The following is a 22360-nucleotide window of genomic DNA, read 5'->3' as shown; positions in this document are numbered from 1 at the left end:
TTGCTAACTGCATTTTTAACCCAAATCAAGCTATTGTTATTTTTTATGTAATACATATGTTTTCCTACAAAGTAAGGTTAGAAATTTATGGATTGTACAATGATAGCTCTTTACATAGTTAAAACTTTTGAACAGAAAGTTGGTCTTAAAAATAGTAAGACAAACATACACCAGGGAGATGAAGAAAGAAATACCAAGAACTTCTAGTTTCACCCTCTCTGAAAAATTAATACCATTTGGTTAATGAGTTTTCTTGGCTAAATAAACAGCATCTATGTAGATTCCACACCTTGTCACTTTAACATTTATTATCACCAACTGTTCCTAATTGGACTACAGCTGCTGCATGTCACCAAAAAAAAGGTGTTACCAAATGCAGCCTAACTGGTCCACATTTAAAATTCACACCTTTCTATTTAACTACAGAAGCAGCAGTGTTTTATGGTAGGGTTCTGTCTTTAATTGGGATTCTTAGGCATAAGTAGTTAGTTGGTCTGTTATTTCATATGCATTAGTGTTTATTTTGCTAATGGACTAAATGTAATTTAAATGGGGAGCAAATTTTACATTAGTTCACATGTCACAAGTTGGAAGATAGCAACATGGAATAAATATTAAGCATTTAGACACCATGGTGAATGGTACTATAGAAAAGCCTGAAAAGATATACATAAATGATGACTGTTCTTTTGCATGTGTTTGTAGTAATGTTTCATACAGTAGACTAGAGAGTATGAAGTGCCAGATAGCCTTGATTTTTTTTTTCTTCCCCAGACTTCCTAGTGAACCTGGTACAGAAGAATCATGCCAGCAGTGTTATGTGGAGAGCAAACGGTATAGGTGGCCAGTTTGTTCCCTAGAGCAGGTGGTTGTGAGAAAGGCAATTCTAGCATCCTGAGGGGATCTGATGCACTGTTGCTAGGAGAGAGAAGAAAGATGTGGTTGTATCCTGTTTAATCATTTTGTTTAATTGTGAAACTTACCTCATTTAAAGCTCTGGGTCACCAAGGAAAAGCACACATTTCAAGGCAAACATTTTTCTTGCAAAAGCTAAATGTCTGCTGTCTCAATGTTGTATGTGTTGTTGTAACAGTTGAATTCATCCCACTCTGCTTAAATGTTGGTGTATTTGATACAATTTGTTTAAATTAGAGTCCTTAATACTTTGTTTTTCTTTCAAATGCCAAGTTTTGTCAAATTCATTTTACTGTCGCTCTGTGGTCCTTGCGAGTGCCAAAAGCAGATCAGTTGTTTCCTTTCAAATTTTACTTAGGAAGGCATGTTTTATCTTGATGCTGCCAAGATAAAATAATGGATTTCTTTTGTAGGTGGAACACCTAATTTGAAAACACTGTGGTTTGCCAAGGGACCTGAAGTGGAAAAGCAACGGTACAGTACATTTCTGGCATGCTTTCATCTTCAAGATTTGATGGAAGAGCTCCAAGCTCTAGAAGCACCTGTTGCAGGATTCTGCTGCTTGCTGGCCTATCTAATGCTGCAGGTAACTGGGACAGTTACTCTTCCTTCAGCTGTCATCCCTTATAGGTGTGATTGACTAGTAAACTCTTTTTTGTTGGCCTGTGGTCAATTTTTCTCATAATCTTTACTGTAGGCATAGTTGATCAAATATAATAGTACTGCATTACAGTATTTTAATTACTTAATTTAACATGCATCATCCTGTTTGAGAAAAGCTTATTTTTTTTTAGTAGTTCATAATAACTCTCACATGCCCATGACAAAACCCCTTGGGCAGTTTAACAGACAAAGTGTAAACTGAGGGATTTCCCACCCTTTTTGGGGACCTGCTTGCAAATTAGAGCTTTTCTTAGTGTTTCCTTATTGTCATCAAAAGGAGACATCCCCTCAGGTGACTAAGTGGGCTGGGCAAACAGACAGTATAAATATTTAATCATCTCTCACTATTTTTTCACACTACTTTGTCAATTTATTCCATTTCAAGCCAGAATGGAGGATATGGTTCTTCTCATTAAAGTCTGAGTAACAGGGGATCATTAGGTAGTAGTTTTGCTATAATTCCAAATGCTTGGCAGCCTGCAGACTACCTTAATTGTAATAAAAAGGAATGCAAGATTAAATGCAATAGCACTTCATTATTTATATTTCTCTTAGGTATTTAATATGTTGTCTGTACTTGCCACCTTTCAAATGGTGATCTCACAAGTAGATTTTCCTCTCTGAGGATGAGAAAATTAGAATGCCTTTATCTAATCTGATAAGCTTTGTTGCACGTTTACTTACACTGAACTGTTTCGTCTCTTGTTTTGCTTCTTCATACTTCACTTGCCTCAATGACAGAGTTATAGCGTTGTATGATGCATGAAAACAGGATCGCCGTGGCTTTTCTATTCTTTTTCCTTCATATATGTTTGCTCAAACTTAGGTGAAGCATTGAGGCCGTAGGTATGGGAATTCTACAAATGATCCATGTAGCTCCTTTTTTCTTTAATCTTTCCATATTAATGGAAAGTTTTTTGAAGATCAAAGCCATGAAGCAACATTTCATGCCTTACTGTTTCAATTCAACAAGATAAGAATTGTGTACTTAGCTTTAAAAACATACTTTAAGTGTTTTTTGTATTTGGATATGATATGATTTCACTTCATTTATCATGCTATTCTATACACCGTTTTAGCATGATTACCAAATTATTTGAGGAAGGTTTATTTAGTGGCATTAAGAAGTTGAGTAACATGATAGAACACCTACAGATGTGTAGATCTACTGAATCTTGATCACAGCATATTCATAAAATGTGGAAAAAAAATGTTTATTGATATGATCTTCAGAATTTATTATCCAATGCCTAACATTAAAAACAAAGAGGGAAAACAGCTTTGCAGCTTGTAATTTCAGGAAGAAGACTAGCAGAAAAGATCATGTTAAAAGGGCTTAGCTTGATGGAAGGTTTTTCATGGCAGTACCAGTTTCTCAACACCTGTCCCATTTTCCTGATTCTCTTCTGCTGTCTGAGAAGCATAAATACAATCTACCCTGTGAACCAGACTAGCAAATTGATTCGGATCAAAATGTTTTTCATTGCTTAGTTGTTTTTAACTCTTTTTTTTTTAGTTCTCTGATGTTGTCCATTTGTTTTCATGGTGTGTTTGAAAGGAAGAGCAAGAGTAAGTGTCAGAAGCCATGCTCTGAGCTGACAGTACTGCATCCATTTGTTTTTGTAGCTGAGAAAACAATGCTTGTCTAACTGTGACCAATTTCTTGTCTTTACACTCCAGTCTTGAATTTTTATTAAGGAGTTGCATGCCACCATCACTTCCATCAGGTCATATGAAGGAGAAATAAACTTCTCAACAATTTTGTTAGATATCATTTAAACCAACCTAAATCTGTGTTTGTTTTTTTGTTGCTGTTTGTTTTGTTTTTTGGAACCAGCATACTGACGAACAAGGCTTTCTCAAACTGTGTGCCGTAACAGCATATAAAGCATGATATGAAGAGTAATTTTTTCAATGAGGGTACTTTTCAAATGTACTCCAATTGAGAAGAAAAATAGTGAAAAAATGACAATAAAAAGACATCTAAATGTCTTTTAAAATGGCGAAAGGAGTGAATCACTTCAGAGATGAAACTGTAGAGCCTCTGAGGAAAGGGGAAACAGAAACAATATTTTAAGCTTCTACATTTTTAGAAGAAATCTGACAATGCAAGTGTGATTACTCACTGAGTTGGGATACTGAATGAAGTATTTCTCTAAAATGTTTTGACACTGGTAAACATTTTTATTGGTCTACTCTCTTGGGGACATTTCTTTTCGTGTTGTATTTGCAAAAAGACTTTGACTTACTTTTCTTAGGACAAAATTGTGCACGTATTAAGAATTGCTCTGTAGATGTAAGTCACTTTGTTATTGCAATGGATAAAATTTGCAGATGCATTGTCATCTACACAAGGGTGACACCTGACTTGAAATACAGGGTGAATGAAGTAGGGCCATTATCAGATCTTAGCAGCCAGGTGGAGTTAATGAATACCAAGGAACAATTGGAAGCTTAAAACTTCGCTGATATCCCTCACATTATGCATGTCTTAATAACGTCATAGAGAGGAAAGTATTTTACAATGGGATAAGCAACAAGGCCTGATGAGAAAAGCAAAATAAAACAACTCTCATTAGTGGTTGAGTAATTTATATCTTGAGGATTACTCTTCTTAAGCAAATAAATGAATGATGTAATCATAGATGGCTTCTTAGCATTGTTTTTTTTTTTTTCTGTTCATTTACATCAATATTTTATTTTTTCTCCTTCATTATTTTTTCTTACTTTGTAATTTATGATACCCTTAATAGAAACTCGTAAGAGACTGAAGTGGGATATGCACAACATTCTGTGAAAATCAAGCTGTTAAAAGACAGACAAAGCAAATTTGTAGGCAGCCTTTTAGCTGTACTGTAATCCCACATTACACACTTGCTCACTTTTGCAAGAGAAACCTTCCCTCAAGTTCTAGCTGATACTGAATTACAGTGCCTTGTGGATCTCACTTAAGAGTCCTCTTTGTACTCTCAACAATTGTAGCAGATATTTTGTCTTGTTGCACAATTATAATTGACTGTTCTTACAGAGGAAGCAGATGATCAGAATTAGACAGCCAGGGAGTCAGTCCAGCTGCTCCAGAGGCACTGTCTTTCCTCTGAGGTTGACCATGTGCATCTGCAAAATCCCAGAATACTTTTTCACATCAGTAAATGCCCCATATTCTCCATTTTCTGGTAGAATTTGAGTGAACTGTTACAATAATTTAGAATTTTCCTTCATGTTTTCTCACTTAAGCATTTTAGGTGTAGTTTTATTAGAGCTTTGAGTTTTTCTCACATCACTATGTAACCTAGTGAAAGAATCCAGGTATGTTTTTTTCAATCCTGAAATTTAACTTAAAATAGGTAATTGTAATAGTTTAGATTATTTTTTTTTTTAATTTCCAACAGGTAACCATGTAAGCATTTGAAGTATGGATATGAAGAAAATTCCTGTTATTAAGAAACTTAAAGGGAATAGGAGAAGGGAACATGTGAAGGGTGGGCATTTTGTTTGATGTGTCGAAATCATGTGTATATGCTATACATAGGTATGGTGAGCTATGCGCTTCATTCAAATTGTGGAAGTTTTTTGTTCTATTTAAGTATATTTTCCTAGACAGTACATTCATGGTTGTCATAACTCCATGAGGTCATTGATTTAAGTTTGATGTGCTTGAGAAAAAGAGGCGCCAATTTTGACAGGTTCTCTTGAGAGCCTTCAAACAATGTGTTTCTTTCATCTCTGTTTTAGGTCCATAGCCTATCTCTGGAAGACTTACATGCATTTGTGGCTCTCATTCTCTGCCTCAGAGGAAAGTCAGCATCTCAGCTGGAACGTTTGCAGGTATTGATTGGAATAATTGAGTAACAATAAATGTTCATGGTAACTCAGGAATAAATATTCTGGGGAGAATTCTGCTTTATCTTTTTTTTAAGATATGGGAATTGATCATCACAGAAAATAGTAGGCTTTTAATGTGGTACAGCTAATTCGAATATTTATATTTGTTAATCATCTAGAAAAAACAATAGAAGGGATATTCTCTAGTGGTTGGGATCCTAGGGTGAGCAAATTAGTCTCAGGTTTCTTCCTGACTTGGTTTCTGGATGTCTAGCTGATGGAAATTTTTTAATGGTTAATCCCATCTTGATACATTGCTTCATTCCTTTTTCCTGAGGAGGACAGTGTTTCAGGCCATCAGTTGTTTGAAAATCACTACATTTAATAAAGCTTGGCACTACTTCGTGCAGCAGAACATAAATCCAGGTAGAAAAAATGTCTTCTTACCTAATGTGGCCCACTATAGTGAAGACCTATTGAATCACTCTATAGAATATTGGATTTCAGAGAGCTATTCTGTGTTGTTGTTGTTTGTTTGTTTGTTTCCCATGTTGGTGTGGTCTAGTCTAATCACTTGGATCTTGTGATTTGTGGATCAATCTTTTCCAGTGCAGTCTTAAAGTAGGATAGTGTATTTACTTATTACTTATTTTTTATTAATGTGTGACAGGGAATTAAAAGTTAAGACAGCAGAAACCATATGAGTTATGAAATCATGGATGCTTGTGGAATCAGCTAGAGAGGTAGAGACTGTATATATGAGCAGTCATGAGCAGAAGTAAAGATCTTCTTGTGATATGTTAGTAATAGCACTGTATTCATAAAGGCAGAAAGAGAAGGTATTGACAAGGGCTTCTAGAATCTGCTTTTAGATCTGGGACCAAACTGTAGTAAGTTTTGAAAATAAATTTGAAGATACTGACAGAGATTAAGGAAATCTACATTGTAGCACTGTTTTTCTGTACAGTGATTGCAGAGAAACAGCATGTTCTCTTCCATGTGCTGTATAGTAATGAGACTTGAGGGATGCAGGTAGGAATTCTCAGTTAAGATCTAAATTTCATGACTGTCAATTATTCAAGAGTTCTTTTAAAAAATCTTACACACTTTGCAAATCTGTTTTCTCCCTTTCCTATTTTCTTAAATTCACATGTGGAAAAGCAGGTTCTTAGATGGTTATTGAAACGGAGTCATCTAACTAGTTTTTCTTGCATATCTGATTATGCAAGAGTATTTTCAAAGTCATAACTTCATATTGCATTTGAATTATTAGCAGTGTACAGAACAGACTGCATGTGTCAATGGCTATTTGAGTTGTGGGCTTACTTTACAAAAAGGGAAGGGTTAGAAATGGTTGGAACTTTAGTCTACCTTCTCTCTGAAAATCTTATTTATATTTCTCTGGGGAATTCTCTGGTTCTTTGAACAGGCCATGTTAGAGTTTTAAAAGTCCTTTTTGCTAATAGTAAGGTAATCAAATACTCCTGTTACTGTCTCTTGGTTTCTAGTGCACGGAGACCAAAATAACAAAAATGGTGTGATTCCAGTTTCATTAATTGACTCATTCTGACAGATATTTTTTTTTCCTTCCAAATTTATTACACGTTTGTTCTTTAGGTAATCAATGTTAGATCTGTATAACAAAAAGGAAGCAATGAAACGAAGGCATTATGGAAAACAGCAAAAATGTAGGATTTACTCCTGTCTTCCTGTCTTGAACACATTATTACACATAATGTTGCACTTAATGTTGAGCATATCATTATTTTATCAAGTCTGACATGGCAGTCATTCAGTAAAAGCATAAAGGTAGCCAAGCGTAATTAGGAAGTATTGAAACAATTGGTTATAGATGCGCCTACAGGTGCTATTACGTAAACTAATGTAAACCTAAATTATGAAAAGTGCTTGGAAGTTTATTCTCTTTGATTTGGATGTCTGTTCATTCATTCACGTTATGGTTCTATGGAATTATAAATCTGCGTTTAGGATGCTTAGTATTGCATCCAACCATGTACTTATCAGCAGTCCTTCTGCTAATTGAAACTTGTTCACAAAATTTTGTAACTTACAAAGCTTGTGGAAGATCAAGTATTGTCTGTTCATCCACTGCTGGCATAAAAGTACATGAAACATAAAGTTGGTGTTATGCTGTATCGTGCACTCTACCGAAGCAGACAGTATGATGTTGGGATTGAGTTATGGTTGATATTGGCAGGTACTTTCAAAAGTTAAATCACTCTTCTGCTTATATCAGCACGTCATGCACTAATGCATTCTGCTGTGCTAAAAACCAACAAAAGATTCATGCAATGCAGCTGAAATATTTGTATCAGGCTATTTCTTGTCATTCATAAAGCACTTCCTAGTGCTTTCTGTTGAAATTCATAGTAGTACCTTTGGTAGATGTTCAAGCCAGAATAAATCCCTATAAAGAGAATAATGAGGAAAGATTTTGGCCTGTTTCTATTTTGAGGATGTGAATAGGTGAATAACAGTTTGAAAACTTTCCCTTGTTACATTTGAATTAATCTACCTTCCTGTGTTTTGATGACTTGGATCTCCAAGTGGAAAATAGTTGCTCTTTAGCAGCTTGATGCATATCTCCTGAATTTTCAAGTTATATCATGATAGAATGTCATGTTGGATGTATTGCCATAAAAAAGCTTTTCTCTTTCATACCTAAACCACCTGTAATTTTGTGGTAGGATTGACTTTAATATATATATATCAGATGAATCTCAATTCACCGGAAAAGTAAAAAATGGTCTATTCCTCATTTCTTTGTTTCTGAAAAGTAGTGTTTAGATGGACTTTGTAGTATCCTGTGAAGTTTCTCTTGGAAGGACAGGAGAATAATGTAATAGAATATTTTATACAAATATTTTAATAATAATCATAGATCAATAAAACAAACATTCTGAGAATTGTAAGCAAGTCTTTCTCAGAATTCCATTTCAGAATAGTTTAAATATTTTTACACATTTCTATGTTTATCTTGTAGTTTTACTAAACTGAATTATGATGGTAACTTTATTTTAATAGGTATGAAACAGGTTCTCAATAGATGTTTAATAGCATGTTTAAAATAGCATGTTTTCTCAACATGTTTAAAATCAGTAGATAATCCAAATATAATATTTACACTATACCAAGTACACTAGTACACAGCTAATAAATACATGAGCCTCATAGTAGGAAAACAGAAGAAGAGATTAGTTGCCATACTTTTTCTCCTCCTCTGAAAAGTTAAACAAGATCCCTAAGAACAACTTAATAAAGTTTCAAAGAAGTTTCATTAAACATAGCCAGCATCTACAAATATTTATGAAAATGTTTATTTGCAAACTTGGACTTGTCTCTACATTTTAAATAATAATACAGTATTAATATTTACTCCTTGTAAACAATTCTGTGAAGAACACTGATTTAGTCAAAGTAGTTTTGCTCTGCTTCTGCACAAGAATCCATTAGCAAACATGTTTGAGCAGAAGAAAACAACTTCTACTGTTAACATGAGAGAAAATGTAAATAGAGCCTGTTCTCATGTGGTGATCTTTTCAGCCTTCAATTCCAAATCTGCATTCTGATATACGATCTATATTTCATAGTTAATGAGATCCATAAGCCCACAAATTAATTAAACAAATGTCTGTGGTTTGAATAAAATGGGTTAAAGCCATAAAAATATGGTTTATCTCATGCTGAAAGAAAGTGGCCTGTGCACATATAACTAAAATACACATGATGCCATTTTCAGAAAGTAACTGCTTAATATTTATATGGGAAGATTTGGTTATTTTTCAAGGTCAATGGTTTCAAAATACTGAAATGTGCACATGATAGACAAGAGCTTCTGTAAATTCTTTTTCTCTTTTTATTTTTTATCTAGTTTCCTTGTGCATCCCTTTTATGGTATATTAACGTTCTGTTTTGCCCAAGCCTCCCATAGAGCTTATACATAAGGTCAGAATTAAGTTTTGGACCCCAGGTTGCCTATTTCCCTTCTTTCTATTTTAATCTGGTGTGCTGTTTTGGCAGAAAGCCCAGAGAGCCATCAGTCTAACTTTGCAGCCATTGTAGAGAAAAAGAGGCACCAGCAGTCGTGCTTGCAGTGTTGTTTCTTACATTATGCTAGCCCTGGTTGTTTACAAGTGCAATTATGGATCGTCTTTCACCTGTAACGCATGTAGAACGCTGTCCAAATAGGAGAGGCCACAGTGAGTTACAACCAGAAATAATACACTTCTTCTAGGATTTCTTCAAATACATGAACACTGGTATTAGAGGTGGAAACTTGTGAATGACATATTTCTGAAAGTCACACCCAAAGATCAGTTTGGAAAATTTGGTTAAAAAATAATAATAATGCCTGGAAATCAACAGATGAAACTTGGGTTCTGTAAATGCTTTTAAGAGTCAAATGTATGTCATAATACACAAAGAAAAAGTTAGAAGCAGATGCATGATGGACATACACATCACTTACTGCTGGTATTTATGGCATTTGCAAGCTCTTTATAGCTTTGCCATAACATATCCAGTTATGCCATAATATCTGCTTTGGACTAGTTACATCGTTTGTGCTACTCATAAAATAATCTGTTTGGCTGTGTATGAAATGTAAGAAAGTCAAGCCTAAAATGTATATCTTCATTTTTTTCAAGTGCTTGCAGTTACTTGAAAAGTGTTACTGATATGAAATGTGGACAATCATTTTAAGTCTGAGATGATAAGTTCCAGAGAGTCTATGCAATTTGATTGCAAATGAACCTTCACAAAAACAAAAACAAACAAACAAATAAAAAAAACACTAAGTAGCACTACTTCATTAGATTTTGGAATAATTAGAGGAAAAGAAAAAAAGGTCTCAACTAACTAGTTTGACAGGCAGAAATAGCTTTAGCAAGAATTGTAGTTGTGTAGAAGGTTCTAATATTTTCTGTTGTATGGTGCAATAGAAGCAAAATTACCTTAGTAGTGGTATGATATCAATATTACACAAGATAAATTTTTTTTTTTTCTCAAGTGTTTTCCTGCAGGATACTTAGCCACATTCATGCAAATAAAGTATTATGTTTTAGAGTAATGTGTAAGTATCTTAGTTAGGGTAACTCACACTTCAGAAGAATATTGCTAAATCTATTTGTATTTTTAACTCAGTATTTTTTTCTCCCCTGACATCCAAACAGAAAAGCATAAATAATACCCTGACTCTGAATACTCCAGAATTTGTCTTTGACCTATTTGGCAAGCCGGGCTACATTTGTCAACACCATTAGATGTGATACTGTTCAGACAGACTCCAAACAGCTTTTGTAAGCAATCTACATTTTCAAAATATGATTGTTTAAAAATAAAATAAAATAAAAATGTCTCCAGGAGAAATAAAGCCATTTCTGTATATGTTTACTGTACCTATGTGGCTGTTTCCTATAATAAATATTTACTTGCAGTCTAATTGAATTATGGAAAACATAAAATACAAGCAAGAATATTGTAAAGATCTCCTAGGATCTCTTAGGAAACTCTCTTAGGATATGCTTTAATGATACATTTTTGGTATTAACTAAAGAGGAATTTTAATGTGTTCCCAAATGCTTTACTGAATCAGGGCTTCATATTCCCACAGAACTTGCATCCAACAATACTGTTTTTAAGATGATTGGTGAGATTGTAACTGGTCAGGTGGGAGCAAAGGTGGGCTGAGGTGGCTTGCTATCATTGCTTCAGAGCCCATTCTCTCATATTACGCATTCTTTAGGTTTTCTCAGTGTTCTGAGCTAATCTGGAACAAAAGTGCAGTAGTATAACATGTGATTTCAAGCTGCGATTGGTTCAGTCCCTGTTCAACTGCAGAAATAAAACTTTCTTCTCGTTGCCTCAAGAAAATCTTAAGTGAATCAGTCCAAATAAAAAGAGTTCAAGTCTTTGAGTAGTTAGTTTGGTTTTTAAACATTCAAAAAAAATTACATGGTTAAACAAGAGCAAGTTGCATCAAATGAAGACAGCAAGAGAGTACCTGATTATGCTGAAATTGTTGAAAACCTTTCACATTCCACAAGTTCAGAGAGTAACCAGCTTCACACTGGGAATCCTGCTTATATTAAAACTAGATATTAAGTCTGAATGTATTCTGGCTTCCATACTCTGTTTTTTTCCCGTTAACTGTATTTTGGCCTCTCAGGCCTGCATGCCTGCTTCAGTGTGCTGCCTTTGCTCTGCAAGACCTATTATTTTCTCTAATAAATGTGAAGTGGCGTATATGGCTCTAATACTTAACAGGCAGTAGGAGAACTATGAACTTGCACAGATTAAACATCTGTGCAAACAGAATTATATCTCAGGAGCTCAATTTACTTACTGTTTATGGTACTTTTTGCAAGTCCAGTATCTATTGGTATTTTCAGAATCATCCTTTGAAGTTCTGAAGAAATCCAAATTCTCTTGGTCCTGTTGTACAGATAGCTGTCTCTACTTTTCTTTGCTGGTGTTGATTCATAAACATATAAGAAAAAAATTTAGGCTGCCATATTCAACTTTCAGACAAGGTTGCTGTTCTCCCCTGCTCCTCAACCATTTTCTTCTTTACCAAGTTGGATATAGTTATTAGCATTTTTAGAGTCTGCTTCCCTGAACATTTTTTACATTTGACATAATCTCAAGTATCAAAATTCACATAACTGTGTGAATTCTGATATGTGTCTGTGGCACAGATACAAACCCCAACATGACCAGATCAGCTCTTGTACCTTCTGAAAAAAAAATAATAATAATAAAATAAAAAATTAATTGGATGCTCTTTGCTTATGGAGAAAATCATTGAGCAAGTGCCTTAAACCAGAGGACTTATATTCATTTTTGTGGAAGAGATCTTGCATTTTTTTCCATAATCACATGGGCTTGCTATGTTTTTTTTTTTTTTTTTTTTAATGAGTTTTCCCCTTAACTGTCATGTAGCTTATTAGCAAGGTTTCAATAGTAAGGAACCTTGGTTTTTAAGGAAGCAGGGATTCGGTTGTAAACTACTTTAAAGCTCTATATAGCACAAAGGTTACCTTTAGGTAAGAGGTAATCTGTCATTTCAGCTGAAATTACTCTTACTTTTTAATCCATGCTCAGTAATACTGCAGAAGATGAAATGTAATTTTTGCTAGTGGGAGTAATAAAGATCTCCCAAATATTGATTAAAGAAAACTGGCAGTTTTCAAAAAAAGAAAGAAGTTACTACAGAGAAGGAAGTATTAATTTCTGGTATCAACTGATACTTTCCTGCTAGGTTTGTATTGGGCTAAGTATCTGTTTACTCACAAGACAAATAGTTTTCACTTCCTTGCATGCTGTGTTAGAAGGAAGAAGGTACCTGAGGGCTGGAGCTGGTGTTTGCGTGGCAGAGGTGGGGTTGCTCTCCATTGCCTCTAAGGGCTGACCTGACTCAACATAGGGCAGGTGATGGGCAGGGGCTGAAGATGGGGAGGGAAGGGAAGGGAGCGTGCCATCAGGAAGCAGTGGCACCCGTGCACCTGCCTGTCATCTGCTTCGGGCTGCCTGCACCTGCCTGCGTGCCCCTGTCACGCCTGAGCAGGAATGCAGGCTGCACATCTGCCTGGCCTTTCCCTGGAGAAGCAGATGGCAAAATGTAACTTGGGAGAAGCAAAAATGTTTTTCTGAAGTGATCTAACGAGCCACATATAGGTGGATGGAGAGAGAACATAAAACAAGCCTTTAGGCATGCGGTTACAGGGCTTCATAGGATGTACTGGAATTTTTCAAATGGCTATGGTAGAGATGTGTTCATCTTGAAGAAATCAGAAACAGCAAGGCTAACCTCTCTTTGCTCTCTTTCTTTTCAAGTGTATTTTTGATTGACATCATCATTGTCCAGGGGTTAAAAGTCAAGACAGGGTCCTGTTCCTATCTGTTGCTTCTTCTATGACTTTGGTCAAATTGTTAAGGTTTTTCTCCTGTTTTAGTTTTTACTTGTAACACTCATGCAGCCAATAATCTCAATAGCAGTAGTTCTAAAACCAAAAGTGTTCTACAAATGTGCTTGCTTTATTTATTTATTTTTTTTACTGTGTTCTTAACATTAATATTGGAGTGATGTTGCACATATATTCTCCTTCCATTCATCTTCATTTGACATTTCATTCATGACAATTTCAGTTGACACTAACTGAACAATAGTTGAGATGTGGTTGAAGGAATGTTTTATAAAAAAAAAGTGGAGCTATTTTAAGAGAAAGATGGTATATACATTATAAATTCCTTACCAGTGTTGTACCTTAGCACCTCGTGACATTACCACTTGCTAAGACAACTTTATTCTGGTTTTATAAGTGAGAAAACAAAACCCACAGAAAATAATGCCAGATCTATAAAAGTTGTTTTGTTACCTCCAAAAAAAAAATTTGTAGGTATGAGCAAGCTAAATACAATTTATGGGGAGATTTATTTAATTGCTCAGGAATCTCATCAGCATGTCTAGAGTAACACCAGCACTAGTAGAAAGCATATGGATATTAACTAAAAAGGTGCATTACATTCAATTATGCCACTATATATTCACCTGATACATTTAAAACAAGCAACATTCAGTTCCCTGCACAATAAGAAATAATATATGTATTGGTTTTAGCAAGGGCAGTTAATGCATGCCTAAGGATCTTTTCCTATGTAGCAATAGCTTTCTGCTTACTTATTGTATACAGGATACAGGTCCTTTCACAGGTCATCTGAGATACCGTTGTGTTGATCCATGGTTTGATCTGTCTTGGACCTGAAGATAGTCCTGAAATGGAGTACCTGCTCTTTTCTTCCTCAACCTGTGAACTTAACACCTGGAAAATCCGTTAGCCAGAACTGTTTACCTTGGACACTATCACTTCAAAAGGTGAACCTTAGTATCAACTAATCATGTGGTACAGCTGCTTTACAATACAAAGAAATTGGAGGGGGAGTAAGGGGGGAATAGAAAAACACTTTATTGCGCTGGCAAACAGTGTTTGTTCTCCTGGAATTCCCTGTACAAACCATCTTGGTTCACTGGCAGTTTCATTTATACCAGACGTGACGTTAGTAACAGCTGTCATAAGCTTTCTTGGAAGGTGCAGAGCTTCAGATATACCAAGTAATTAATGCCTGATCTAAATTGTGCTGAAGTTCATTGGTCTTTCTGTTGTTCAGAAACAGATCAAGCCCCTAAAAAGTGTATACTCAAAAATAGAGAGGGATTGGTCATACATTGAGACAATTAAATACGTCGTGAATGTCTACTCTGACTCCAGGGAGAAAATAAATTCTAGCTTGGCTAATTAAACCTTGGACAGTTTTAGCAGTAAACTCCTATCAAAATTTCTTTGTAGTTGCAATGATGTCTTAATCCACAGCAACAGTTTCACAGTACACTATGAAAAAAGTCCTCAAGAGAGGACACGAGATGGTGGCACATGGAAGAGTTGTACTCCAAACCAGTTAGCATTTGCCAATGTAGTCCGCTGCTGTGGCAAAGGTAGCCAAGTACATTCTGCAGAGCAGTTGTGTTGGCGGCAGATATTTTACTCCTAAACCTTTTCTTATGGACTAGTCCTATGATTAAACAAAGGGGAAGGGTGTGGATGAGGTTTTTAGATTGGGAGTATGGTTAAGTGGCAGGTGATGGTAAATGAAGCCCCTAATTTAAAATGTTTTGTTAAAGGAGCTATTCAACACAGAGTAGAATACAGAAATATAGAGTGAGGGTCAGAAAGTAAGGGAGTGGAAGACATTTGGGCTTTGGAAGCTTACGTTGGGAAGTTGCTGGAACTAAAAAAGGAAGACGCCTTTTGTACAGTTCTTTAAGTTGGTTTTCTCTAATAATGGTCTCCTAATAACGTCTGAATATGTTGGCTATTTTCAGGAGTGTTTGATAGGGATGGAGGAGTCTCTGGAAGAAGCACATCACTGCAGATTTTCTGAGGTTCGGAGAGCCCATCGGTTACTGGTGCAGGTGTACCAGGAGCCTGTCAGCAGCTTGTCTCCCATCAGGGGCAAACTTTATTTCTTGCAAGGCAGATGGAGCAATTCCATTATTTTTAACTAGCATATGAAGAAGAAGAAAAAAATATATATTAAACATGGGAGTTTTCAAAGTCCCAAACAAATATATACATTTTGCTACTTAATAAATCCCACATTATCTATATGAGAGAAAGGTGAAGAAGTTCAAAGATATGTCACTGAAAACACAAACGTGTATTTAAAGTTAAAATCCCAGTGAATCCATTTCTGTGGAAAGGATGTGGCTGCTGGCAGGGTCACAGTTAATCAGTTGGTTAGCCTGATGACTGTAACACAGCATTTATCTGAGTGCTCTGTAAATGTCACATGTATTATGGACTGCTACTAGCCGTGTGATCATTAGAGCGGAGTCTAACAATTGTACAGTTGTAGTTAAAATAAGGAAAGTGATGCTATTTTAATTTTTTTCTACAAGTGATAGTGGACTGTCCATGACATATGTGTATGAATAACTTGAAAGGGCTCAACTTCTTAGCTACTGTGCTATTCCTGACCATGAAAACTTGAGTTATGCTAGGCTGTGCTGTAGATAGGACTTCAGTGCACTGATAAAGACAGGTCCTTCGGAAAATGAAACAGGTAATTAAAACGCAGTCTTTCTGCAACCAAAGGAGATTTTTATCTGGTTGTAGACTGGTTAGCAGTAGTGTATTTGCCATTATTACATCTGATGCTTAAAGGTAAAAGCTATTTTGCAGCTTTGTTTAGGTTGACTTCATTGAAGTTTTTGGCCTCCTGTAAACAACAATGTATCACTTTACATCCATCTCCTGATAAAACCCAGTAAATAAACCTTCTTCAAGGTATAAACACCAAACAATTGGGTTGTTTACTGCTCAATATTTACTGTGAAGACTTATAAGTGTTTAAGAACTGGTTTTGCTAGTTTCTGTTGCAGCAGAGGCCTTCACAGGATCTGCTCCTCTTTCCAGTCTCCCTTTTCCTTTGCACCCGCCTTGTTTAAGCAGGAAGAGCTTAACTTAAGCCATAATCTTTTATCAGAATAAACCTTAATCGTGTTTTCAAAATACCGGCACTTCCCTCTTCCCTCAGTTTGACAGGTGAAGGAAGCAGGTGAAGTGCTATGCTTCCAGCCACCTATTGCACAAAGCTGACTGATGCCAAGTAAACACTGCTTCACCAGACTCTCTCTCTAGGGTAACACTCCTTAAAATCACCATTGTTGCACCAGTTTAGCTTATTTTTGCTCGAGAGGAGAGTATATGGTTCCCATGAATGAGATTTATAGTATCTTTGGACAACTTGCACTGGGAATTTATGCTAAGGGCCGAAGGCAACACCTGGAATTCATGAAAGGCCCCTTGTCTTTAGGCTGAAAAAAAAAATCCTCACTGATTCTTTCCATTGTAGCAAATACAACTTCAGTGGTCATCAGTTGACAGCTTATCTGTTTATGTTTGAACCACAGCGTGCCTTACCTCTCCCAGGCCTTTCTGTTCTCTCCCTAAGCCTTTCTGGTTTAATGACAAGTTCCTGAGATAGGATCTACCTGCTGCCTTTATTGCTCAAACATAAACTGCCTATGGTTAAATATTTGATCTTTTAAGACACAGGTGGGTTTGAGAGCAATAATACATGAAGTAATATACTGATAATATACTGACTGAGTTCAAGCGGGTTTAAAAAGTGGTTAAACTAGGAAAGTACTTCGTTTTGATCACCATCACTTGAATTCCAGCGGTTTATTGCTTGGATCAAGTTACATTGAGTTTTAATTATAGTTCTTCAATTGATTAATTTTAAGCAGAAGTTAGCAAGTAGTAAGCTGTCCTTGAGTGCTGTGTTTTCCGTTTTATAACAGAAACACAAATATTCTTTTGGGGAAAATGAAAAAAAAAAGAAGTATGCCATTATAAGTCATATCTTTTAAAATCTATATTTTAAAAATGTTAGCCATATTCACATCTGTATTCAACCTAACCACAGGAAGAAGGCAACAGATTAGGGAAAAACGTGCAAGAACAACTTTAACCCAAGATTCAATGTTAAAGATATATATATATATATATATATATATATATATATATATATAATTAATGCATGTCTCCAGAATGTTAATAAAATCTTACTAAAGGAACCAGTTCTTAAATGAAATGTAGTATTTGCAGCACTGAGGTACAGATGAAGTGTAAAGTAAAGAAATTAGAAGTTATTACCATATCTTTATTGTTCCTGGTTTCTAGAAATGAAAATAGTGAGATAGCTTTGCCACTGGTTACGCTTCTGGCTTTTGTTTCTTCTGACATAAGGCATATTCAGAGACTTACCCTTACCGTTTAAGTGTGGTAGAGCCTATTCATCCTTTTAAAATAATTTGAACCCTCAAAAATCTTCAGAGTGTTACCATTCCAGGTGAAAGAGCTGCAAGGTTGGTTGGTTGTTTTTGCCATACTCTTACCACACAAAATTGCAGCTTTCGAAGCACATACAAGAAGTTCATACCTCTCTCAAAGAAATAATTTGTGAATCCACAAAGAAGACTCAGGGGGCTAAAAATTCTTCCTTAAAGCACAAAGGTATTTATACATCCTGAAAATGTGTTTTGGTCTAGATTTGCAAACTGCTCCTGTGAGCAAATGCTTCCTGCAGAGCCTCTCTCTGTGGTCAGTGGGGATGCACGCGAGCACAGAGATAGCCTGAGCTTGTGGTCCATAAGCTGAAGCACTGTGCAGAGCGGAAAAAGGCATGATCTGAGATCACTGCCTGATGATGGTTCTTCTAGATTTCTTCTCAAAATATTGTAAATATTTGTAATTTTGAAATAGTATATTTCTTCTCAAAATATTGTAAAAATCGTTAGACATTAGTGGTGTGGGTAATACATTTCTCTATCTCATTTCAAATTGGGTTACCCAGTTCAGCTCAAGCCTTGTAAGTACGGTATCAGTAACCTCTGATGCACTGCTATGCAAGGATTGTGACCTTGGAGTTTTCTCCTCAGTCTTCATGTGGGCAAATTGGAAGAGTAATCTTAGTTTCCCCAGCCCTGAGTGGGTGGAGAGCTGCTGCTGGTAGGAGCAGCAGCAGGAGCACAGCAGAGGCAGCCGGCGCAGGAGCGGTTCTCACGCACCCTCCAGGCTCCCTCACACAAATGTCATCAGCTGGTGGTAGGAGTAGCAGCAGCAGGATCACAGGGGTGTATCTCACATGATTCGCTGGGGTCCCGAGTTTATAAAAATAGGAAAAAAGAGCAGACACAGTTTCCAATAAGAACTAATCTCTAGGGTGTAATGCCCTGGAAGGCAAGGCTTCTTTTCTTTTGGAATTTTCCACTTATCCTCATCGTGACGTCTTTGCATTGCAGACACCAAGCAGTTGTGAGCATTCCCATGGCAAAGCAAGTCTGTGGTTTGCCATGTGCACGGGCTCATTGTTATAGACTCGCTGTGCTTTCATTTTCTTTGTTTTTCATTGCCAGACATAGAAAATAGAAAATACCCTTTAGCGAATGTATTTCCTGTCTCATTAAAATAAAGAAATCACTGTTGATAGCTCTTGACATGATCTTGCCAACATTGATTTCTATGAAAAAAACAAGCCTTCCCTTCACCCCTGTCCTCCCATTACATGAGGGTCTAAGAAAAGTTCTGTATTGATGTCCATGGACAGTGAAACCTTCTAACTATAAAAGCTGTCACCAGCAACTTTCTTTTATCTTTTTAACCTGTGTGCCTCAGCTGTAGTTGGAGAGCACATCTGGGGTTGTATTGGTAGCTCAGGCTTCATACTCACTTAGGCAGAAGCAACAACTGGTAGCAATGGCAGTACTGCACTGATCTTGAGATGGCAGTCAAACTGGGACCTCAAAGTCCCTTTCTATATTTGATTATTTTGTGCGTCACCATCAAAAGCATTTTTTTCAAGTTCCCGTTTAGACACTTGTTCTGCAAGTATCTATGCATTTGTTTTGCATTAATTTGAATAACATAATTGAAGAAAGTTGGGTTAATCGCATACTTGGGTGTATACTTAGAGCTTTCAGAACAAAGTAAAATAAAGAATTGAAATCTTTATCTTAAAGATTTGTGGCCCAGATGGCATTCAGCTTCTATATATAGTATTAGTAGTCTGTCCTGACAGCTGTTTTACGTCCTCAGTACCAGTGGGATTAAAATGGACAGTAAGAGCAGATCTTTGTTAAAAAGGTACGAATTAATAGTCATCCAGTACACAGCTGTTAAATTAGAAGATGGGAAATTTCTTGCTGCATACGACAGCATTTACTATTTTCTTTTCAGCAGCTTGAATACCTGCTTTTGCTAGTCTTGGAAAGTATAATTTCCAGCAATTAATTGTTTTGATGTTATCAGTATTTACTAATAATCCAATGACAGAAGATACAGATTTGTATGCCAGGGAATAAAAAATAAATATCTGTAGTATCTTTATTAAAGCGAATATTAGTGGTATGAGTCATACCAACACAAATTTGGCCAAATTTGATTCAGCTGATTAGCGTGCAACTGTTGTTCTTGGACTCTGCTACTAATTTTAGCTTGATACATCCATTTTCCATATAGCTTAAACAGCAAAACTTTACCTTTATTTTGTACTTGTTATTTGGTATTTGTCAAAGTATTTTATTGAAGGTATTTGAAGTTCAATTTATCGCTGCATTGCAAAGCAGACCGGGGTACATACATCCTGAAGGAACTCCCTGGCTGGGTTAGTTTACGAAAACAAAGTTGTGAAGATTCCCAGCAGCTCTCCCTCACTGGATTTGCACTCATGTTTGTGACACTTCAGTCACAAACCAAACAGCTTCCATCTGAAAGCATGAACTGACCTGAACCAGATTCTGGAGGTCCTGAAATTTGGCCAGGTGATCAGAAATGACCGAGTCAGTGTGATTTGAACATCTCTCAGCTGCAACCTAATAACTGTCTGTGTGCACTCTTACAGTCTACTTTAGTACGAATAATACTGGTTCTCTTAACCACATTCCTCTTTTAAGTACCTTTCAGCATTGTAAAGTGCTTTGCAAAAACCTGCTTTACTTGCCAGAGCAGGAGAGTTTTAAGTGTGCATGTAGTTACTGGTCTCAGCTGGGAAGATGATTACTAACAGCTGGAGGCAGTAACTTCCTGAAATTCACAGCCTGAAAATGAGTTTCAGCCTCCCAGTCTGAAAATGCTTTTATTTTAAAGTGGGTAATGAGGGAGGAGAAGATCTTCCTTACTGAAGTATGAAGTGTCACATTAGGTGAAGGATGGGCCTTTCATTTTCTAAATGACTGCTCAAATTAGCTCCTGTTTTCTGCTCTTATCTGATTGTCTGTGGTTGTGTGCAGTTTTCCTGGGTGAATTGTAGGTATTGGGTGTCACCTCGGACTAGTGTCCTGCTGGTCAGCTTGATGCCTCTCCAGGAACCACTGGAGGCAGCTGCTCTTCCAAGAGGGCTCTGGATAGGCAGAGCTCAAGACACCCCGCCTGGTATCTTTTGTCTGTATCATCACCTCTGAGTCCTCTTTTGCTTCTTTACTGTAGGAAAAAATAAAATAAACTAAACCAGCCAATGAAGGTGTACCTCTTTTCAACGTGGCTTAACAGAACTGCAGTGCCCCTTGTCTGTGTTTTAACTGACTTCAGCTTATTGAATAATATAGAAAGCTTATGTCTTTGACCAGGTTCTGGCTATATTCTTCCAAACTATTTATTGTTTGGCTCTTTCATAATATGTTTTGTGGCTTTGTGTTGTCAGCAAAGGGTTTCTGGTTTTGTTATGTGGACTTTGGGTGCAGGGGGTGCAGTTCTGATCTATTTTAGTACCGTATTTTGTGTTGTATGCTATGATCTGTTTGTTTATATGTATATATAGGGCAGTGATAGTGTGTGTGCGTACCTGTAAGTCTCTTGGGAACCTTTTCAGGTATAAGATAATATTATCGTTGGTTAAGGTGAGCCAACCCTTTCCAATGCATTTCAGACAAACAACTCACAGGTCTCCAGGAACCATAGTTAAGACAAATTGGAGCCACCTCTTTGTGCTTTCTGTTCTGGACTGTTATGGATGCTGTTCCATTCTTGGTAGAACTTGCACTGTAGGAAAACTGCACTGTAAGGGTGCAACAGCTGCTGTGGATTACTGTATTGATGGCCACATTGTTGTGAATCCCTCCTACTCCTGACAGACTGCTCTGGTACAGACTGTGGAAGAGGCATTCCTCACTGAGGAGCTTTGTACTGCCTATACAATACATAAAAATTCCAGTTTTCCACTTACTAGATTCAAGACTTTTACAGTTTGCTGTACTCTGCCCCAACAGGATTTCAAATTCATCCATCAAGTTGATCTTGGCCAAAAGTTTTAATTGTCTCTTTGAGTTTCTCATTTTGTGTTTTTCTGGATGCAGTCATACCATTCCTGTATTTCTTCTGGAGACATCCATGTTGAGGAGAAATAATTTGGCTTCAATCTGCAGTCAGAGGAAATTTTAAAACATTGAAAGTATTTCTGAAGCCTAAGTGCAATAAACTTCATCTTGTCAAGTCATACAATTTAAATGATCTCTAAGTGCTGTAACATATACCAGTTGATCAAGCTGTGGAAGGGCAATGGATCACTGTGCAAATCACTTTTTTATACTCCCAGCGCATGCTTTTGCATTCCACTAACAGAATTCCTTTTGGGAAACTGCTAATGTTTGAGAAATGCTATAGAGAATAATTATGTATCTTTCAGTTTTCATTTTGAATCCATCTGTCTTAAAAAATAATAATAATAATAAACTTGAGTATGATACTGTATTTTTTAACTCAAACTTCTTTCACTTTATTTAATAAAACTACATACAGTATTCTTTGAATTCTACTGTGCAATAGAAAACCATTGTTGTCACTGTTTTGGGGCTATTTATCATTTGCTCTGCTGTTTGCAT

The 22360-nt window shown here is 36.4% G+C and overlaps 1 protein-coding gene across 4 annotated transcripts in view; it reads left to right on the top strand.

The window, feature by feature from the left end:
- FAM120B (family with sequence similarity 120B) overlaps positions 1–22360 on the top strand; it is a 75898-nt gene that overhangs the window by 24110 nt on the left and 29428 nt on the right. For all 4 annotated transcript variants that reach the window (XM_035321878.1, XM_035321877.1, XM_035321875.1 and 1 more), the window contains 2 exons: positions 1329–1501; positions 5314–5406. In XM_035321878.1, the coding sequence (XP_035177769.1) occupies positions 1329–1501; positions 5314–5406 (266 nt within the window). The remainder of the gene's footprint in view (positions 1–1328; positions 1502–5313; positions 5407–22360) is intronic.

Source organism: Oxyura jamaicensis, chromosome 3, assembly GCF_011077185.1.
Source record: "Oxyura jamaicensis isolate SHBP4307 breed ruddy duck chromosome 3, BPBGC_Ojam_1.0, whole genome shotgun sequence".
Classification (NCBI taxonomy): Eukaryota; Metazoa; Chordata; class Aves; order Anseriformes; family Anatidae; genus Oxyura; species Oxyura jamaicensis.
Note: the sequence above shows the minus strand (reverse complement) of the source record. Positions and strands in the feature narration are given on the sequence as shown.